This window comes from Drosophila tropicalis, unplaced genomic scaffold (assembly GCF_018151085.1).
Source record: "Drosophila tropicalis isolate 14030-0801.00 unplaced genomic scaffold, ASM1815108v1 contig_562, whole genome shotgun sequence".
NCBI classification, from domain to species: Eukaryota; Metazoa; Arthropoda; class Insecta; order Diptera; family Drosophilidae; genus Drosophila; species Drosophila tropicalis.
The window spans coordinates 178,640-198,889 of record NW_027173037.1 but is presented as its reverse complement, the minus strand read 5'-3'; the positions used below and the strand labels follow the sequence as shown (position 1 = coordinate 198,889).

Here is a 20,250-nt window from a genome sequence, read left to right as displayed (position 1 = left end):
TTATCTACAAAATTATGACTAAAAAATTCGATTTTCAAAACACTTGAAAAAGTTTTAAAGTAACTGTTGTTAACGTATAATTGTTTATAGAGTTTTTAAGCTATAATGCATAGGAAAAGATTTCAATTAGTTGAAAATAATGAATACTTTCCAGCATATTGCATACTTCGAGGGGCAAGGTTGCCCCGCCTCCTAAATTCACGAACTTTGGCATAGAAAAGATAAGGATTAGAAACATTATAAATAATTATCAATTGAGTCGATTTAAGTTGATTATATCCTGAATTTAAGACTGAAATTGAATTGACAAAGAGGATTCCATGATTTAGTACAAAATGCTTAAAAACCAATAACTAAAATGTAATTGCTTGAATGTCTACGAAAAATACTAAAAAAAGTTAAGCCATTTCTACCTTCTTCTCTTTTTTAAGATACAACACCAATAATCTGGCAAATTCTATGCATTAAACGTTCTCTCCCTTTGCCAAAGCCCTAACAAAGTTAACAAAACACTTTTTCATTGGTAAAGTGCTTTGATTTTGTCATCTAGTTAAACTGAGTGGGTGGGTGGTTGGTTGGTTGGATAGGCATTGTCATCGTCCGCCCAGGTCGTGGTCTCAATTAGGCTAACTTCTAACTTTGGTTGACTTCCGATTGCGAATCCGATTCGTGTTGGCTGTTTTCACTACCATGATTGCATACATACTGCCTTTTGCGTGTGTTTTGCCCAAAAGGCGAATGGCATTGCCAACATAAAAACTAATTTTTCTCTTCTGAGAGAGCACAGAAAGCAAAAAAGGGGCCACGGAAACGCTGTCTCTCTTTTGGGGCGCTCTCTCTTAACAGTTCTCTTCGTCTGCAAATGTTGTTGTTGGGATTTTTTTTTGTTTTTCCGTTTATTATTTTATTAAAGTTACATATGAACTTAATTTATAATGAATTGTTTTTTTTTATAATTTTATTCGCTTTTTTTTAAATTTTAATCAGTAATATTAAACTTTTTGTTTCTGTTTTTTTTTTTATTTCCTTTTCTTTTTATTTATTTATTATTATATTATATTTATTTTTTATGTTTTGTTTTGTATATGAATCGCTGGCCCGCCCCGCATTTTAGCCCCTGCCCCCCAATTTTGCTTTACTCTGCTTGTTGTTTAGACACATTTTTCCCCCCAGTTCCATTTCAAATAACTGATGATCTCTGCTACTGCTGCGCCGCTCCTGCTACTGCCGTTGTCGGCTTCTGTCCATAAAAAATGTTGTAAGTCCCCCCCTTAAACTGTCCATTGTCAAAAGCCCCCCGTCAAAACGTTCTTCCCCTGGCACACTTTTGCTGCTAACCCTCAGTCGGGCTGACCACACCACACACATATCATAATCATTCTCTTTCTCCTTTAATTTTCGCATCTATCCATCCATCTAGCCATTCTTCCTTCCATATCCCATCCATCAAATTTTCATTTGCTGTTGCTTCTGCTGCTTTTTGCCGCGCTTAGTTCGTTACTTTCTTTTATAAATTAACAAATTTAGCTAAATAGTTGTAGTTGTTACAGTGGTTGGTTGTTGTTGCTTGATTGGTTGTTGGTAGGTTTAATTGGATTGGTTTGTATTATCATTATTATCCTCCTGCCTCTGCATGTCTCTTTTATTATTTTCCCTTTTAAATTGCTGCGCTAACTTTGATAGAGTTTTTGGTCGCCCTTTTCCCTTTGCAACTTGCTACATGCAACAATTTTCAATGTTTTAAACAATATTTTTCACTTGCTCTTGTGTAGCACTGCTAGATTATTGGCAATTGTTGCAACGAATGTTGTTCTGGCTATTGTAACTGCGCGCATTGCCGTTGGTTGGTTGTTCTTGTGTTAATTTTTAAATTTTAGTTTTTTCTTTTTCTTTTTTGTTGGTTTATATTTGTTGTTGTTGTTATAATGCGATGTAATATGTGTGTTCGTGTGTGTGTGTTGATTGGTTTTCTTGTGTTTGTGTGTGTGTGTGTGCGAGCAATACAGCTTAAAGGAAATAATCGGGTGTTCTTCGTGTAACATGAGGCTCGCCGCGCCTCGGTGCTGGGTCAAATTGTAGGCTAAAAAGAGATAAGAGAAAAATATAGTTTATTAGTTTTAGAGTGTCTTCAAATATATAGAATTTTATGAAATTCCATGACCTATTTGCCTATTCCAATAAGAACCACCTGTAGGTACCTTGCTTTACTCAAATTATAATATTAAAAATATAAAATTAGTCTGTCTGTAATAATTTAATTGTTAATAAAACTTCATTTTCCTGGATCTTTAAACGCGTTTTTCCCACCTCTACAAATAAATCTACTTTATATATATACATAATTCATAAAATCTAAGTAAATATAGTATATACCCAATAAATAGATAAAGTACAAAGTTAAGATAAGCACACTTTATAAAGATAAAGAAACAAAGGATTTTAAATGCTTTATGACTTGGCTCTAACGTCAACGAAATCGCGCGAGTGCATGGACAAACATTTATTAACCTTACAACGTCACTGAAACGTGAATATCATTTCAATTTTCTCATAGAATCATGCTTCACCCGGATAATGAAAGTACCTATTAGGTATTTATCTACAACTTACTCCATACATTTACTAGATATATAATTTCATCAGAATGATTATCGTGTATACTTACAATGAAAATTTAAGTGAATCATCAAGTTCCATAAGAGCCGCTTGGTTACCACATCTATAGCAATAATTTGGCGCAGAGAATATTGTGACAACATTCCGATCATGACACCAATTGTAGCCCTCCATAACCAGTTGATGGGCACGCGAGACCAATGTGAGGCCGTTTGTGTTGTTAAATGTTTCCGAAATGTCCTAAAGATACAATAAATGAGAGAGATGAGATGGTACTAACATTATATTAACAATAATAATATTTAAATATACCTGTCCGAAAGTGTAGCCTGCGCCACGAGGCGAAATACCCCAGCCGCCCCTATCATCGGGATCGGACCATAGCAAATCACACATGGGTCCTTCATGTGGCACCTCCTGCAACCGGTCCAATGCGCGAATATGATCCAGACTGTCAATTGATGGACTTAAGCCGCCGTGCAGGCAAAAGATTTGCCCATCTACCAGCGCGGTCAATGGCAAGTAATCGAACAGATCGGTAAAATATTTCCACACATTGGCATTGCCATACTTCCGCAGGCATTCATCATAGAAGCCATAGACCTGTGTGATCTGGCGCGATTCGTGATTGCCACGCAATATGGTAATGCGTTCACGATATCGCACTTTAAGTGCCACTAACAGGGTCACTGTTTCCACCGAATAATAGCCACGATCCACATAGTCGCCCATGAACAGATAGTTTGTATCTGGCGATTTGCCACCTATCCGGAATAGTTCCATCAGATCATGGAACTGGCCATGCACATCGCCGCAAACTGTGACAGGACATTTTACCTCTTGCACATTGGACTCCTTTGAAAGAATCTCCTTGGCCTGGAATAGAAATGTAAAAGGATTTAATACAATCTCTTTTAGAAATTTATAATTCTCTTTATTAACTATGTATATATGTTTATTATCAAAATCTCTATCTGAATTGGAACTTGTTAAACGTGTTTCTTTCTGTAGTATAGATAAGTACAAAAACTCACTTAATTGGTGTATATTAGAGGCTTTGTGAAAATTAACTTAGTCATTGTGAATGTATGGTATTAGCATTTGCAATGATTAAATTACTCAAAAAGTTATATACAGAATTTTGGCTAAATGCCTTTAACAAATAAGTTTATTAATTTTGGATAATAAGTAACCTTTTGGGTTTCGTTTAGTTTATGTCTAGACAAACAGTCAAATCGGTTGAACATATAAACACTTATTATTTATCCAATGACTCTTAGATTGAGCGATTGCCAAGGGTTGTATGATACGGAAGACCCTTAGTCATAAGCATTTATTCATATTCTTTAAAAAAAAAATTGTTTAGTTCCAGTAGAAGAAATACGGGAATACCAGAAATTCACCATACAATCCAAGAGAAAGTAAGACCAGACCTGTACGAGGAATATTTGGAAATAGGAAATTTCTTCTTTATATAGAATGCCCCAATCAGCTTTCAACAGGTCTATTTGTTGGCAATACGAATTCATAAAAATTGTATTTGTTTAATGGAGACATGTTTCCGGGCCGGAAAAACAAGCATTTAACGCCAACGCATTTTGAGTATTAAGAAGATATATTATATTTATGCGTAGAACAAACCACAAATTGGTTGTTCATCTTTCGCTTTTTGCCATCATTTTTTTTACCTTGACTTTGGCAGCGTCTACTGTCTAAGGCAGCTCTCCGCTCTCGAGCGAAACTTCCGCCTATATGGCCCAGCCTATGGCAAGGTAAATTTGTTTGGCAGATGCAGCATCACGAGGTTCACAACAAGTCATTGTGGACCACCACTGCCGCCGCCCCACCCGAGTCACAGACTTGCCGGCGTACACCCTTTGCTTAAATTTTCTCAATGTTTCTAGTTTTCTTTCTTTTTGTATTTCTTGTTCTCTTGATGAGAAATTTATTTGGGTGACGCAAACATAACCCCACTTCCCAATAGCCACAGAGTATCTGATTGTATGCGTGCGGGGGAGAGCTTGCATACAAGTGTGCACACTTATGTGTGTATGAGTGTGTGTTGGTGCAACGTTCAAATCAGCAAATTGAAAACAATTGATATTGATATGAAAGAGAATTTAAAAACGTTTCATATTTAAGTGTTAAATTGAATTCAGTAATCAACCAAAACATACACACACACACACACAAACACAATAAAGGTCGCAAACACTTATAAGCAGCAGAACACATATTGAAAAGATACCGTTTAGGCTGTGTGTGTCTGTGTTCACAATACATGGATACATATTCTAACATTAAGTAATATTTATTTTGCAAAAACAGTCGACATTGCCCCACAATCTTGGCATAAGGGCAATTAGCGGGGGAAATAGTGTATGGGCAAGGTTGTTTTGCTTAATTTTCCCCCAACAACAAAAAATACGCGCATTTCACTATCATTAACTAAACAATTAGAAAAAATATATATAGAAATATCTCTTTTTGCTCTGGCTTAGGCCATTGCCTACACATATGTATATTGCTCCCGGTCGCACCTATCTCTGTCGCTCTCTCACTTACGCACTCCATCTCTCTTGCACTCATTTAAAGTCTTGGAATTTACCAATAATTTCAATATGGCGACTACTCTCTTTATCTCTCTCTTGCGCACTCAGTAATGGAATTCGGCCGCTGCTGCGTCCCGAAAGTGATTCATACGAGTGAGAGAAAGAGCAAGAAAGAGACAGTGCGATGAGGGCACGCAGCAACAACGTTCAGCAAAGGAAAAAAAAATGGGGAAAAATGCTCGCCTAGCATGCAATGGATGATGAAAACTTATTTTTAAACATTTTCCCTTACCTTTTCGCAGAGGGTCCGCACTTGTGTCTCTGTCAATTGATTGCATTCGTTCAACTGCTCAATCCATTGATCAAGATCTTTTGTTGTTGTTGCTTTATCTTCCATCGCAGTTGTGGTGGAAGAAAAAGTCTCGTCAATCTTTGTCGATTCAATTTTGACGGCTTTATTAGTACTCGGGGGTGAAGGAAAATTAATATATTTTTTGGTGCAAATTGGATTGCCTGCAATGAATCTGGCACTTGGCGTGTGCTAGTTAGAAATTTTGCCCCAATCGAAGCAACAATTTCTACGTTTGATATAAAAAGCAAATTTTCTCGTAATTTTTCTTTTCCTTTTTTCACAAGCGACGAAGGTATACCAGCGTTGCCAGTTGCCAAATCGTATCTGACTCTGGCAGCTCTGTAATAGCCGATAACAAAAAATTATTTGATTATCGATAAGCTGGGAAGCTAATCGATTGAATGTCAAAAAGTGTTTGCCTTTTTTAATCAAAATTGATTATATTTATTTTATTTGTTTATTAAACTATCTATGTTTGTGATTTGTATACACGCACTAATGATTTTGACACTAGGTTAAATTTTCCGATATTACTATCACAAACGATTACTCTGTTTGAAACAAACTTACCGATATATATTAAAACGAATTTGTTTGTTTTTGAATATACATGTGTTATTTTAATAAATATAATTAATATTAAAAAAACAAATACAGAATGTTTGCAATACAGAATGTTTCCTCTCGAATGGTCTGATTTTGTGTTCTACAAAAATCTAAGAAACTTCGGGTTCTTTTTAACTTGTACCTTTTAATCTTATTAAAAGAATCATAGGTTTAAAACCGTTTAACAAACTATTGCGAATATCGTGTAACTGTCACTGATTCTTCACCGTGACAGTATCGACAAACTACCAGCTAAAAACTGTGACTTCTATCGACATCTCTAACCGAATTGAGTAGAGCTGGGAGTCCATCGATAGAGTCCCCCTAATGAACAGCTATATTACTGCAAGATTCCCATATTAATTTCGAAAGTAATTTAGCGTACCTAATTCTTAAAGTGACAAATTTTTGGTTTGCTTCGATACATTCAAATAAATACCTTTTTCTTTTGAAGCAACATATTTCGAATAAACAATAGTTTGAAAGTTCGCTTTCATCCAATTTTTCGATAGTTGCTGTAGAAAACTGATTAACTTAAAGGATTGATTAAGATTAGATTTCTCCCACGCACAAATCAAGTTCAATACATCGCCATCGAAAAATTTCCATCGATCTATCGTACTTTTTAAATTCCATCGATACTATCGATGGAGCCATCCATGGATTTCCCAGCTCTAATAATAGGGCAAAAATTTACGGCGAGAGGGCAGAAATTTACGGCGAGAGGGCAGAAATTTACGGCGAGAGGGCAAGAATTTACGGCGAGAGGCAGAAATTAATTTAGTCGCAAAATTCATCGCCATCGAAAAATTTCCATCGATCTATCGTACTTTTTAAATTCCATCGATACTATCGATGGAGCCATCCATGGATTTCCCAGCTCTAATTTAGTCGCAAAATTCATTTTGTGGTGTGCGTTTCGTGGTCTCGTGGTTGTTATCTGTTCCTCTTACACTTGATAATCCCCAATTAAAACTTATTAAAAAGTAAGTAAATAAAACTTGCTGAAAATGAACGCTAAAAAGTATCGACACTGAACTCTTTAAGCTGAGCTTAAATACAAACGCAACGGAAAGTCGTTTAAAAATTCAAGTGATTTCATAACCTCGAAAAAAATTATGGGAACGGGGTGGTGGACATTTTTCGCAAGACACGCGCACTGGCAGATTGAGCGAGCACTGAAAAAGAGAACTGAATACGAGATTTTTGTATTATCAGATAATGCCAATGCTTTAAAATATCATTAATTGATAAGAGGAGCAATGTTGGTTAATGATAAATTATAGGTAATCATTGCCGGCTCACCCACACAAACGGAGCCCCACATACACATTCACGGTAATTTGCAGTTCATTGGCAGCAGCTGCCTGGCCGACCGGCAGAATCAGAGAAATGAATTACCGTTACGTAACAACATATTCTTTTATTGGACCTGCTTCTGCACACCGTCTCTTGCTTTTTTGGTTTAAATTGTTGAAATTATTTGTTTTATCACATTTTTATTGAGGCTTTTGTATTATTTTTATATTTTTCCTTTACTTTTGCCTTTGTGCTCAAATGATTTTACAATTTTTCTTCTGTTTGTTTGCCTTTTGCTGCTAGTCATGTGAGGTTTTAGTTAGTTGGTAGGTGGGTGTATGTGGGCCGCAAGGAGGCAGGTAGCAAATAATGACGTCAGTTTTACAACAAAAAAATCAATAGTTTTGTGACACCTTTTTAGCCTTTTTTTCTTTTTGCTTAATGCTTGCCCAGGTTATATAAACAATATAGGGTACAAATCAATTCCCGGCACATATCAAGGTCACAGTTTTACAAGTGAGGAAATGAGATTACATCACCTGATAAATAATTCCTTGTTGGATTTTCTCTTTAATATTTTCGTAATTATTTTTTACACATTGCATGTGAAAAAGAGAAACAAATATTCATTTCCTGCCAATTTGGGTTCTTCTTGTTTTTGTCATTTCCCATCTAACCATTTGGCTTATAGCCATAAAAAGTTTTTGCTTCTGTACCATGTCATAATTTAGGTTAATATTTTTGCCCTGACTGTGTAGACTATAGTTTTTAACGTCACAACAGAGACAGCGGCCTCCGTTGCAGTAGCAGTCGCGGTTATGCGAAAACAAAGACCAAAGCAAAGAGAAAACGTGCCGTTAGCTCTTGTGTCAATGATCTCGCTCACCAGCAATTAATGACCAACAAGTACAAGTACCAACGAGCAAACAGAGAGCATTGAATAGCGAGATGGAGATGTACCCAAAATGGGAAGCCTTTATTTTGCACACTGGAACAAAAGTCAAAAGTCAATAAATTACTTATTATTGAAGAAGAAATAGGGACCATTGGAAACTTTATTTTGGATCAGCTTTGATCTTCATGTAATCTTTATTCGGTATCAAAAATAGTTTTTAGGTTGAATTAGAAACTTTATGTAAAGTTGTTTATTGTTTAAAATATGCTTTTTTCTGCTCCCTTATTACTATAGTCCTGCTGTTAATCGGTATTATTATTGTCATCATAATTTTCATTATCGTCATTCTCCTAGGAAATTATAATTTTCATCGGCCGTGTGTATAGCCCAAAGAAATTTTGTTCTCTGCGTTTTATTGAAGATCTTTTCAATCGGCACATTATTCTTTTTACACCATGCCACCGCTATACGTGGATCAGTATAACTTAATTTTAATGTAGTTAAGGCAACATTCTTGTTCTCTTCTCGATTAGTCTCTTCGAGCTTTAACGTCTTAAGCTGGTCCTTTAAACATTCTAGCTGCTTGCCCTTTCTTGCGGCAATCATTTTATCTTTAACTGTTTTAGAAAGATTTGCGGATTTCTCCAGTTCGATGAATTCGGCTTCCAGATCATTAATAGCATTGTTCTTGTTATGTATTTTCTTCCTTAAATTCTCCATGATTTGCTGATGACGTTTTGGTACAGAACGTTGATGATTGCAGAGTATGGCCACAGCACGATTGGCACGATTATAGACCAATAGTTTCTCAGGAACTGTTGCATTTTCATCGGTCAGCTCATCCAATTGATTTTGTAACGTTAGAGAAGCGTAATATGTACGAAATATTTTGGTAGTAAGCCCAACCATCAGTTCCTTCAGATGATCGTTGAGCTCATGGGCATTGAGACATTCAAAGAGACTATCACCCTTTTCCTTGTCTTTCACGAAGACTTTCAAATTGTTAAAAACACGCGGCTCTACCTCGATCATGTTGTAGTATCGTATAGAATCTTTTCGAAGGAAATCGAAAACAACCACATACTCTTTATCCATAAGGTATCGGTGGAGCTGAATATCTTCCACTCGCAATGAACTGCAACGAACTGTACCGGCTAATTTATCAATAAAATACAGTGCGATTGCTCTTTGCCGTACGTATATACGTTTGGATTTCCATTCCTCACTGTATGTTGCACGAATCTTATCAATTAACTTGTGTAGACGACGAGCTGCCTCATATTTGTTGTGATCACTTTCACATCTAATTTTTGACCGTGGATTCAAGATAATATATTTGTTTTGACCATGTACATTGTCTGTCCAGGAGGCCAACCATGTTACTGTGTTATCGTGCCGTACTTCCTTCCACATCTCGCCACGTGGTGGCATTGGTATTTTGGAATCCCTGCCACAGTTAATGGTTATATCGCACGCCCAAACTCGATGCCTGATCATGCCCATTTTCGGATGATCGCCACGTCCTAGAAATAGTCCTGGAGCTTCTAATCGAAAATTATTAATTCTCTCACAATGACCATCGAGTAAGCAAAAACCATATTTGCTAATTAGAGATTCGTTCTCCTCCTTTTCGGACAACTTTTCTTCTTTGGTAGCCGCCCGAAGTTTATTTGATTCAGCCTGAAAATATTCGAAAATTTCATAAAAATTGCATTTATGGAAATCTTTTATAATCTTGCGCTCATTGTAAGTCATGGTGCCACGAAAGTCCATGAAAAAATTTCTATTAAAAATTGTATTTCTGCAATATTCATGATTTAACATTTTGGCATATAATGTAGCTGCCTCTTCCGTATGTTTGCTTAGCTGGAATGGTTTGCCATCATAAAAAAACCGCACATTAGGAGGTAAACACTTATACGGTTCAGCAAAAACCGGCCCATTATGCTCTAGTGTTAACCATTTGACCCCATCCTCACGATTCTCCTCCTCCCACCATTTCCAGATGTCTTTTTTTCAGTTTTCAGCCCGTCCTTGGTCGATTTTGAATCGTTTTCCAATTTGAATCTTTTCTTTTTGGGTTCGCTATAATCATCTTCTGCCTTTAAGGCAAAGCTACGACAAGTATGTTCCTTATTCTCCTTTCTAGATGACCATCTTTTATGGTCCTTTCCGGCAGCCGCCTCATTTTCCCCCATTTTTGTGCTAATATTTTCTTTTGATTAAGTTTACAAAGTTTCAATTTATTTGCTTTATTTTTGTTTTTTTTTTTATATCTTTATAACACTATAAATTGTATGTCATAGTTCTTTTATCATATCGATTTGCTTCTACCTTCAAAAAATATCTAGCGTTACACTGTAATCAGTTGAAAATAAAATCATATATTTATTTACATATATTCGTATTAGTATTATCCACTCATTGGCAACATACATCTTATATATATATACATATACATATATATTAATGGTCATGGCAAACGAATGGACATATAGTCGTCTATTAAAAGAAGTAATCAAAAGTCACACAGTGCGTCATCAAACAATCTCGGTCTCGCTCTCTTTACATATATTTTAGTCTCTTCATCAGCCTAGACGTTTATTGACCCCTCACAGTGATGGGCAACCCTTTGAATGCCTTGAAATTTAATTTTAAATCGAATTTCTATTGACATTTAGCCAAAAACAAGCGAAACTATTTGCCGAAACAGTCTGTTCTCTTTCGTTTCGCTCAGTATATTCATGGCTTATCTTATTTTGCTAGATTTCTCTTCTCTCTCTCTCTCTCTTAATCTCTCTCTAGGTTATTTGTGCAATAATGGATTATAATCATGAAATCAATGCCTATAAATGTATTTAAATCGTAAATTTACAAGTTGATTTACCTTTCTTTACTTTTTTTATAGATGGCTCCTCCATCATATAGCGATTTGGGCAAACAAGCTCGCGACATCTTCAGCAAAGGCTACAACTTCGGTCTATGGAAATTGGACTTGAAGACGAAGACCCCATCGGGCATTGAATTCAACACAGCTGGACACTCGAATTTGGAGTCTGGCAAAGTGTTTGGTTCTCTGGAGACCAAATACAAGGTTAAGGATTATGGCCTCACTCTGACTGAGAAATGGAACACAGATAATACCCTTTTCACTGAGGTAGCTGTCCAGGATCAGCTGCTCGAGGGTTTGAAATTGTCGCTGGAGGGCAACTTCGCCCCACAATCGGGCAACAAGAGTGGCAAATTCAAGGTCGCATATGGCCATGAGAATGTTAAGGCCGATTCCGACGTCAACATTGATCTGAAGGGTCCCTTGATCAATGCTTCGGCTGTTTTGGGTTATCAGGGCTGGTTGGCTGGCTACCAGACCGCATTCGATACACAGAAGGCCAAGTTGACCACCAACAACTTTGCCCTTGGCTATACCGCCAAGGACTTTGTCCTGCACACAGCTGTGTAAGTAAATTTGTTATCCCTGCTTGCAATTTCCTTGATCTTCAGATTTTGTTTCCCCCCACCTGTGCATGTAGCAACGATGGCCAAGAGTTCAGCGGCTCAATCTTCCAACGCACTTCGGACAAACTGGATGTGGGCGTACAATTGTCATGGACCAATGGCACCAGCAACACCAAGTTTGCCATTGGTGCTAAATATCAATTGGGTGACGATGCCAGCCTTCGCGCCAAGGTCAACAATGTCAGCCAGGTCGGTTTGGGCTATCAGCAGAGACTGCGCGATGGCATCACCTTGACCCTGTCCACATTGGTCGATGGCAAGAACTTTAATGATGGCGGTCACAAGATTGGTGTCGGTCTTGAATTGGAGGCTTAAGAATGCAGCTATGTCAGTTGCCTTGCCGCCACTTGATTATAAAATAAAAGTTATCTAACAACATCCCACACACACACAACAACAACAACAACTACTACAAGAACAACAACTAAGTGCAGTAAAACAAGAAAATAAAAGTGTAAAAGAGAATCTTCATGTATTAGCAATTAGTTTCAATCAGAAAGCAGCAGCACCAACAGCAACAACAATACCAACAACCTGTCTTTTCCCATCTCACTGCCAACGAATGAATTGAAACGTTCACGGGGAAAAAATGTGGGGACTAGACTAGGGCAGAGAGATATGTTGTGGTTGGTGTGGCTTTTGTTTAGTACATATAATAGAAATTTATTGTTGGCAAAAGATTCAGTGCAAAAATTACATTTACCTATTAAATAAAAACGGAAAAATGGAATAACAAGCTCTGCATTATTTTGAAATTCATCAGAGATACATGCTATACTTATATGTATAAAAATCTATATATATACGCATCACACAAACACACACACACACACACACCAAAGAGTCATTGAGGGAATCAGACACAATTATCTCACACAACCCTTTACCTCTACCCAACTCGTTTTCGTTTGTGCATTTAAAAATAAATTTTATCAAAAGCAATTGAATGCAATTTGTGCTTGAATAGATAAAAGGCATGGATAGGTATCCATGACGGAGAGGACGATGACACCAGCAACGGGAAACATGAATCTTAAAGCATATAAGGGCCAAGAATAAGGATCTAGAGTGCTAGAAGCAATAAAAGGATTCGATTGACTATTATTCGATAAATGAGACATTCAAACAAATTTGGGGATAATGTTTATACATATTTTTGCTTTCTTCATTTTTGGTAGATCGTAGTTGCCCATGTATATAAGGCTACAGCTAGTCCTTTTAAAATTCAGTCTATTTAGCAAATTTATTATGACGTGTTTTATCGTCGAAATGCCCCTGAAGATTCCGATGGACAGGACCGAGTTGCATCTAAATCTGAAGATGATTCCGAGTTCATGCCGCCACAGTCATGTGGGCTCATATTTTAATGTTGGCGTTCAAGCCAAACAATGCTTCATAAGAGGTTGTAAATATGGGGTTTTTTATATGGAATGCACCACCTAGACGAATAAGGCTGTTGTCCACACTTCTTTCGGTGGAGCGTATACCGATTTCAAAAATATTTTTCCATTTCATTGGTTATTGGTTATTGGGATATCGCGCAGAGTTTAATCTGGAGGAAAAAGGATTCGATAAACATGCATTTTGTAAGTCGACCTTAAATTGTAAGATTCTAATACTTATAGCCAAAATTCGCTTACAATAATTAGCTTAAATAATATTTCAGGTTTTTCGAAATTAGGGAAACTTTCCAAGATGTACGTGGATCTATATTCCAAAGGTTTGGCGAACGATTTGCTGTGGCCTTAAAAACCAATCTATATTCGGTGGCGAGACAAGGAGAATGGCTTTAGGCGGTCAAGGTCAGAGAGGATGGCAATATGGGTTTGGTGTATCAATCAAAATAGCATGGATCCTAAATTCTTACTCTTACACACTCAGAGAGAGTAATATTGAGGAATCCAGACACAATTATTTACACAGATCCCTTACCTCTTCTCTACTCGATTTTAAAAATAAATTTTAATAAAAGCAATCGAGTGTTACTCTTGCTTGAACAGATATCTGGCATGGATATCTGCAACGAAATTTTTGACTTTTATTTGTTGTTCACATTGCCGTTTCTTACACAAAATGAGTTACATCTTAGCAGATTTAATACCATTCACCCAAATGGTAAAATTAATTTAAGGTCGCCAAAATCTATGTTAGAGACAGTAGGAAGCTTTTCCGACCTTATAGAGAATATATTTTCTTGATCGGCTTTAAGATTTAGACATGATCTGGGTAGAGTCAACCAGTTTACATACCCATGCTGTAAAGGCAGATCAGGTTTGTTTAATTTATGCCACGATCCGTGGCCATAGAAGCAGTGAAAGGATTCGAATGGCTGTTTAACTAACAAATAGTTTTGCCCATTTCTCTTTTTGTAGATCGTAGTTACCAGTTAGCTTGAAAATTCAGTTTGTTTAGCATAATTATTATAATAAGTAGTATCAAAAGTTCTCGCCTTTTTATTTGATTTTAATTTTTTTTTCTATGTTGATATACATACATAAGAATGCACCAACATCCTATATTACAATGTATTCCTTCTGGGAAAAAACAGCATTCCGATGAGGAACTCCATAAGAAAAAGCGAGAAAAGAAAAATAAGGAGCAAGTGGCCTCTGGAGAAAAACCTGCCGCTGGCGAAGCTAAAAATAAGAAAGAAGAGAAGAAAAAGGAGCAAGGCTCCTCTGGAGGAAAACCGCAGCACTCCGATGCGGCTGGCCAAGCCAAAAATCAGAAGGAGGCAGATAAAAAAAAGGAGCAAGGCTCCCCTGGAGGAAAACCACAGCAATCCGATGCTGCTAGCGAAGGCAAAAGTAAGAAGGAAGAAGATAAAAAAAAGGAGCAAGGCTCCTCTGGAGGAAAACCACAGCAATCCGATGCCGCTAGCGAAGGCAAAAATAAGAAGGAAGAAGATAAGAAAAAAGAGCAAGGATCCTCTGGAGGAAAACCACAGCAATCCGATGCTGCTAGCGAAGGCAAAAGTAGGAAGGAAGAAGATAAGAAAAAGGAGCAAGGATCCTCTGGAGGAAAACCACAGCATTCCGATGGCGCATCTGGACCCATATCCGATGAAGATTCCGAAATCATTCCGCCACCGCTAGTGGAGGGTCAAGTGGGCTCATATTTTAATGTTGGCAGATGGGCTAAAGATTGCTTAATCAGAGGCTATAATTATGGTGTTTTTCATATGGAATGCGGCACTTCAACATACAATGATGTTGGACTCACCACATTCGGTTCAGCTTATCCCGATTTCAAAAACATTTTGGGTGGTGTTGAGATTCGCAAACAATTGGGTCCGTTTCACTTGTCTCATAATTGGCTAAGCAGTAACGAATGGCTGTCAGAAGCGGGAGTGGAGACCCCAATAGCTGGTGGCATATTTTCTGCCCTATTAAGGACAGCGTACTCAAAACAAGAAAAGTGAGTCCTTAAAATGATTAATGTTTCCAATTGTCCTTTCTTCGAATGGAAAACAACGATTTTCTCAACTAGATTTAGTGTCTTTCTTCACTCTTTTTATTTGGTCTTTATTATACCAAGCACAAATAGCTTGAAATGGTATATTAAAGTCGCCAAAATGTATGTAAGAGGCTGTAGGGAGCTTTTCCGACCAAGGGCTTATATAAATTCTTGATCAGCATCAACAGCCGAGTCGATATGTCCATCTGTCCGCTTAAAGATAGTTTCATACCAAATTTGAACGAAATGGGATAAAAATAGCGAAGTTATGCTTATAAATATGCTTTTCAATAGCGGCGCTAGAGTGCCCTTGTCCTTGAGATAGCATATGCTTGATATGAAGCATATAAAAGGAATTCAATATACAATATACATTTCAACAGAAGTTGTTTCAGTTTTTGAGAAGTCGGAGAGACGACTTAATTGTTTCATTTACTTATAGTTTTGAATATAAAGCGAAAGTTAAGACTGGTTTTGAATTATCCCCCATTAAAATGGAACTGGCTCTCCCGGTCGTTAATGAGCCCAAGGCAATGGGTTATTTTGTTGTAGCCCCCGCTACGAATTGGTTATTGGGATATCGCGCAGTGTATAATCTGGAGGAGAAAGCATTCGATAAACATGCATTTTGTTTGGGCTATTACAATGGAACCTCCGAAGTCGGCGTTAAAATGTAAGACATAGTAATGTAAAAGATCAAAAATCGTTCATATGTAATGTTTTTTCGAAAACAGGGAAAATTTCGAAGAAGTGCGTGGATCTATATTCCGAAGGTTGGGCGAACGATTTGCTGTTGCCTTGCAAACGGATCTGTATGGCGGTGGTGAGACAAGGAGAATCGCTTTTGGCGGTCAGTATATGCTCGACAGCGGTTCATTGCTTAAAGCCAAGGTCAAAGAGGATGGCAATATGGGTTTGGTGTATCAATCAAAATTAAGCGAAAATATTGAAATTAGTTATCATTTCGGTTTCGATAGCAGATCACCAATCGACGGTGATCATAAAATTGGCGTAGCATGGATCCTAAATTCTTAGTCTCACACACTCAGAAAAAGTAATATGAAGAAACCAGACACAATTATTTACACAGATTCCTTACCTCATCTCTACTCGATTTTAAAAATAAATTTTACCAAATGCAATTGAGTGTAATTTGTGTTTGACAAATGGGTTGGACACCTGCGATAGGGAAGACGATGGCACCAACATTGGGGATCTTTAATGCATTTTTTTAAATTTAAAATAAACTGGAAAAAGGTGTTTTTTGTTTGGTTAGAGGAACTAGTCTCCCTAAAAAATTTCAGGCCTGATACGATTGTAAAGCCAAATTACAAAGTGTTCTTTTGGCCAATTACAGTGGTGAATAGGACACCCAGCGAAGATTTATAAAAATGCTAATTGTAGTGGGACCAAGACCAAGAGCATTTTTAAAGAGTTTGGTCAATAAATGACTTAACTTGTGGCTTAACGTTTGTGTAATAAAAGAAGAAAATTTACCTATTCATTGAATTGGGGGTTGTCAGGAGTTTGCTTTCGAGGTTCCCTTAATGGCCTGAATTTATCATTTTAAAAAAAGTCTGTGAATGCTTGCAAATGAATCATACAACTTAGGGAATCATTATACTATACGTAATTCAGAGATCGCTAGTAAAACTTGGAATCTCCCAAACTATATGTTTTATCTTTTACATTAAAAATTCTGCATTTGTGATAAAGGGATGCTAATCGACGGACAAAAAACTCAACATTTTTTTTAACACATCAAAGCCTTTTAATCTCTGTGTAGATAGTTTTTTGATTACCTTTATCTGAAGTCAATCCTTTCTTAAATTTTGATGGAATATCTTTAGATCTGATATTGGATTGACCCATGTCTATCACAATTACTGGCTTACGTAAAACGGTCGCCAGGCTTAATGAAAATAATTTTACTACCGACTGATCGTAGCTGTACAATTGTAGATATATGAACTTAGCTAAACGTTTCTTTTTTGATAGTCTGATTAGACCAGGAGTGTTATCTAACTCGTCGTTCATTAGAAATGTCACAGTAGGCAGCTTTTTCTTTTAAAAGTGTTGAGAGTAATGAACAGAGAACACATTGAACAAAATATCATAGAATATGTTTATGTGTATATTCAAAATTTCGTCTGGTAAGAATAGTAATAGAAAATAGTTTTGACATAAGTGTGGGACACAGAAAAACAGCGAAGAATACTTTACAAAGACAAACTACTCCTTTTGGATTGAGATGGCGCCACCGGTTTATACAGATTTGGGCAAATTGGCCCGTGACCTATTCAAGCGCGGCTATCATCCAGGAATATGGCAACTGGATTGCAAATCCATGTCCAGCTCAGGAATTGAGTTCTTCACCACGGGTTTCGCCACCCAGGACAACAGCAAGGTGATGGGCACACTGCAATCCAAATTTAAGATCGAGGAGCACGGACTTACATTGACCGAGCGTTGGAACACTGAAAATTGGCTCTATGGTGAAATTATGCAAAAAGATAAATTGGCCGAGGGTTTAGTACTGGCATTGGCAGGAAGATTTCAGCCAAGATCAAAGTGAGCAAACTATCATATGATTTGTTTAATTGCCATGTTTTTACCATTTTTTATTCGAATTTAGTGCAAAGGAGGGCAAATTCAAGTTGGGCTATGCCCAAGAGCAGTTCAACTTTTGGTCAGACATTGATATCAGCTCCAGTCCCATACTGAATTGCTCTTTGGTTCTGGGACATAAGGAATTTCTGGGTGGTGTCGGCTGTGAATTTGATGTGGGCAACACAAAGGTTGAAAATTGGAAAGTAGCCTTGGGTTGGACCAATGGGGAACAGGCGACAGTGCATGGGGAATTGTGAGTGCAAAGAGAGAGAGGTTGAAACATTTTATGAAAATAGATGATATTTTCTTTCTAGAATGAATGGTGATTCCTGGTTAGCTTCACTCTTTTACAAGATTAATGAAAAATTCGATGCTGGAGTGGAGATTTCCAAGATTTCCAGGACTGGTGGAGGGCCTGAAGGCGTTGCCGGTCAAGCTGAAAACGAAGTACCAGCACAGCAAGTGCCACAGGATGAGAGTGGCGGCAATTTAATGTTTGGTGTGGGCATGATTTATCATTTGGATGCTGATTCCCTAATAAGGGCCAAGATTAACAATGCCATCGAGGTTGGCCTGGGTTATGAGCAGAAGTTGCGGGAAGGCGTCACCGCTTCCATATCCGCTGTCCTCGATGGTAATGATATTGGCGGTGGCAATCACAAATTTGGCGTTGGTGTGGCCCTAGAGTGCTAGAAGCAATGAAAGGATTCGATTGACTGTTAAATTACCTGTTATCCCTACAAATGGAGTAAAACTTCTTTTTTTTTTTTTTTGGATATAGTACATCACTAAATAAGACATACAATAAACGAATTTTCGATATGACAGGTCCTTTGGCCCTTTTCTTCTGTGTTGGTAGATCGTAGTTGCCCATGTTAATGAGGTGACAGCTAGTCCATTAGAAATTCGGATTTCAAATTAAGTTTAGTTAGCTTATTTATTAATATAGCATCAAAAGTTGTCGCCTTGTTATTTTATTCAAATTTATTGATACACATTCATTAAAATGCGCCGAAGGACATTGTCTAGCGTGTTTCAACGTCGAAAACAACAGCAATCCGATGCCGCTGAGGATGCCCATGAAGATGAAGACGAGCAAGCTGGGTCTGAAGAAGAGCCTGAACTTATAGCCCCGCCACCATTAGAGGGTCAGATGGCCTCATATTTTAATGTTGGCGGATGGGCCAAGGAATGCCTGATAAGGGGCTATAAATATGGTGTTTTTTATATGGAATGCGGCACTAGGACGAACAATGATGTTGGACTCACCACATTCGGTTCAGCTAATCCCGATTTCAAAAATATTTTCGGTGGTGTTGAAATTCGCAAACAGTTCGGTGCTTTTCATTTGTCTCAAAATTGGCTAAGTAATAACGAATGGCTATCAGAAGCGGGAGTGGACACACCGATGGCTGGTGGCATTTTTTCCGCGTTATTAAGGACAACGTACTCAAAGCACGAAAAGTAGGTCGAATTGGTAAATTTCATTCCGCCTAATACCCTATCGAGGAGGTAATCCTCAACTTTCATTTAATTTATTTATAGTTTTGATATTAAAGCGAAAGTAAAAACTGGTTTTGAACTCTCCCCCATTAAAATGGAATTCGTTCTTCCGGTTGTAAATGAGCCCAAGCTAATGGGCTATTTTGTTGTAGCTCCCGCTACGAATTGGTTATTGGGATATCGCGCAGTCTATAATCTGGAAGAAAAAGGATTCGATAAACATGCATTTTGTTTGGGCTATGACAATGGTAGTTCCGAAATTGGCCTTAAATTGTAAGATCCTAATGCAAACAAAATTCGTTTACATAAGTAATTTTTCGTGATTTTTGAAAACAGGGAGAATTTCCAAGATGTACGTGGATCCATATTCCAAAGGTTTGGCGAACAATTTGCTCTTGCCTTAAAAATGAATCTGTATGGCGGTGGTGAGACAAGGAGAATCGCTTTTGGCGGTCAGTATATGCTCGACAGCGGTTCATTGCTTAAAGCCAAGGTCAGAGAGGATGGCAGTATAGGATTGGTGTATCAATCGAAATTAAACGACAATATGGAAATTAATTATCATTTCGGTTTTGAGGGCAAATCGCCAATCGACGGTGATCATAAGATTGGCGTGGCCTGGATTATAAATTCGTAGTCTTCTTCAGTTCTGGAATTGATTTACTTGTTGCGCTCTCAGTTTTAATTGAACATAAATATGAATTTCGGTTGACAAAATTTAATAATAAACAAAATAAAACAGTAAAGCGTTCAATTTTAAGTCTACACGAAATGTTTCTATTTTAAGTAAATTTGGTGAAGTCCGATGTTGGTTTATTCATTTTTTTATGATATAACGGCAATCA

The 20,250-nt window shown here is 37.4% G+C and overlaps 6 protein-coding genes across 6 annotated transcripts; 4 read left to right on the top strand and 2 right to left on the bottom strand.

Moving 5' to 3' along the window:
• Nucleotides 1–1,128: 1,128 nt before the first annotated feature.
• On the bottom strand, nt 1,129–5,855 carry mts (protein phosphatase 2 catalytic subunit mts). The gene is made up of 4 exons (XM_068287492.1): nt 5,461–5,855; nt 2,929–3,492; nt 2,666–2,856; nt 1,129–2,080 (listed from the first exon to the last, which is right to left on the bottom strand). The coding sequence occupies exons 1-4, from the start codon at nt 5,563–5,565 to the stop codon at nt 2,008–2,010; spliced, it is 933 nt and encodes a 310-aa protein (XP_068143593.1). The 5' UTR covers nt 5,566–5,855; the 3' UTR covers nt 1,129–2,007.
• Nucleotides 5,856–6,954: 1,099 nt separating this feature from the next.
• On the top strand, nt 6,955–12,572 carry porin. The gene is made up of 3 exons (XM_068287500.1): nt 6,955–7,112; nt 11,229–11,776; nt 11,851–12,572. The coding sequence occupies exons 2-3, from the start codon at nt 11,229–11,231 to the stop codon at nt 12,149–12,151; spliced, it is 849 nt and encodes a 282-aa protein (XP_068143601.1). The 5' UTR covers nt 6,955–7,112; the 3' UTR covers nt 12,152–12,572.
• Nucleotides 8,603–10,271, bottom strand: LOC137575114 (DNA topoisomerase 1-like). Its single transcript, XM_068287522.1, has one exon. The coding sequence runs from the start codon at nt 10,142–10,144 to the stop codon at nt 8,663–8,665; it is 1,482 nt and encodes a 493-aa protein (XP_068143623.1). The 5' UTR covers nt 10,145–10,271; the 3' UTR covers nt 8,603–8,662.
• A 1,654-nt stretch (nt 12,573–14,226) lies between the features above and the next one.
• LOC137575104 (voltage-dependent anion-selective channel-like) lies at nt 14,227–16,434 on the top strand. Its single transcript, XM_068287513.1, has 3 exons — nt 14,227–15,253; nt 15,735–15,965; nt 16,027–16,434. The coding sequence occupies exons 1-3, from the start codon at nt 14,337–14,339 to the stop codon at nt 16,325–16,327; spliced, it is 1,449 nt and encodes a 482-aa protein (XP_068143614.1). The 5' UTR covers nt 14,227–14,336; the 3' UTR covers nt 16,328–16,434.
• Nucleotides 16,435–17,366: 932 nt separating this feature from the next.
• Porin2 lies at nt 17,367–18,729 on the top strand. The gene is made up of 3 exons (XM_068287514.1): nt 17,367–17,863; nt 17,928–18,155; nt 18,217–18,729. Exons 1-3 carry the CDS (start codon nt 17,544–17,546, stop codon nt 18,593–18,595), a joined length of 927 nt encoding a protein of 308 aa, XP_068143615.1. The 5' UTR covers nt 17,367–17,543; the 3' UTR covers nt 18,596–18,729.
• Nucleotides 18,730–18,818: 89 nt separating this feature from the next.
• On the top strand, nt 18,819–20,151 carry LOC137575115 (voltage-dependent anion-selective channel-like). Its single transcript, XM_068287523.1, has 3 exons — nt 18,819–19,366; nt 19,448–19,678; nt 19,742–20,151. The coding sequence occupies exons 1-3, from the start codon at nt 18,909–18,911 to the stop codon at nt 20,040–20,042; spliced, it is 990 nt and encodes a 329-aa protein (XP_068143624.1). The 5' UTR covers nt 18,819–18,908; the 3' UTR covers nt 20,043–20,151.
• Nucleotides 20,152–20,250: the final 99 nt, after the last annotated feature.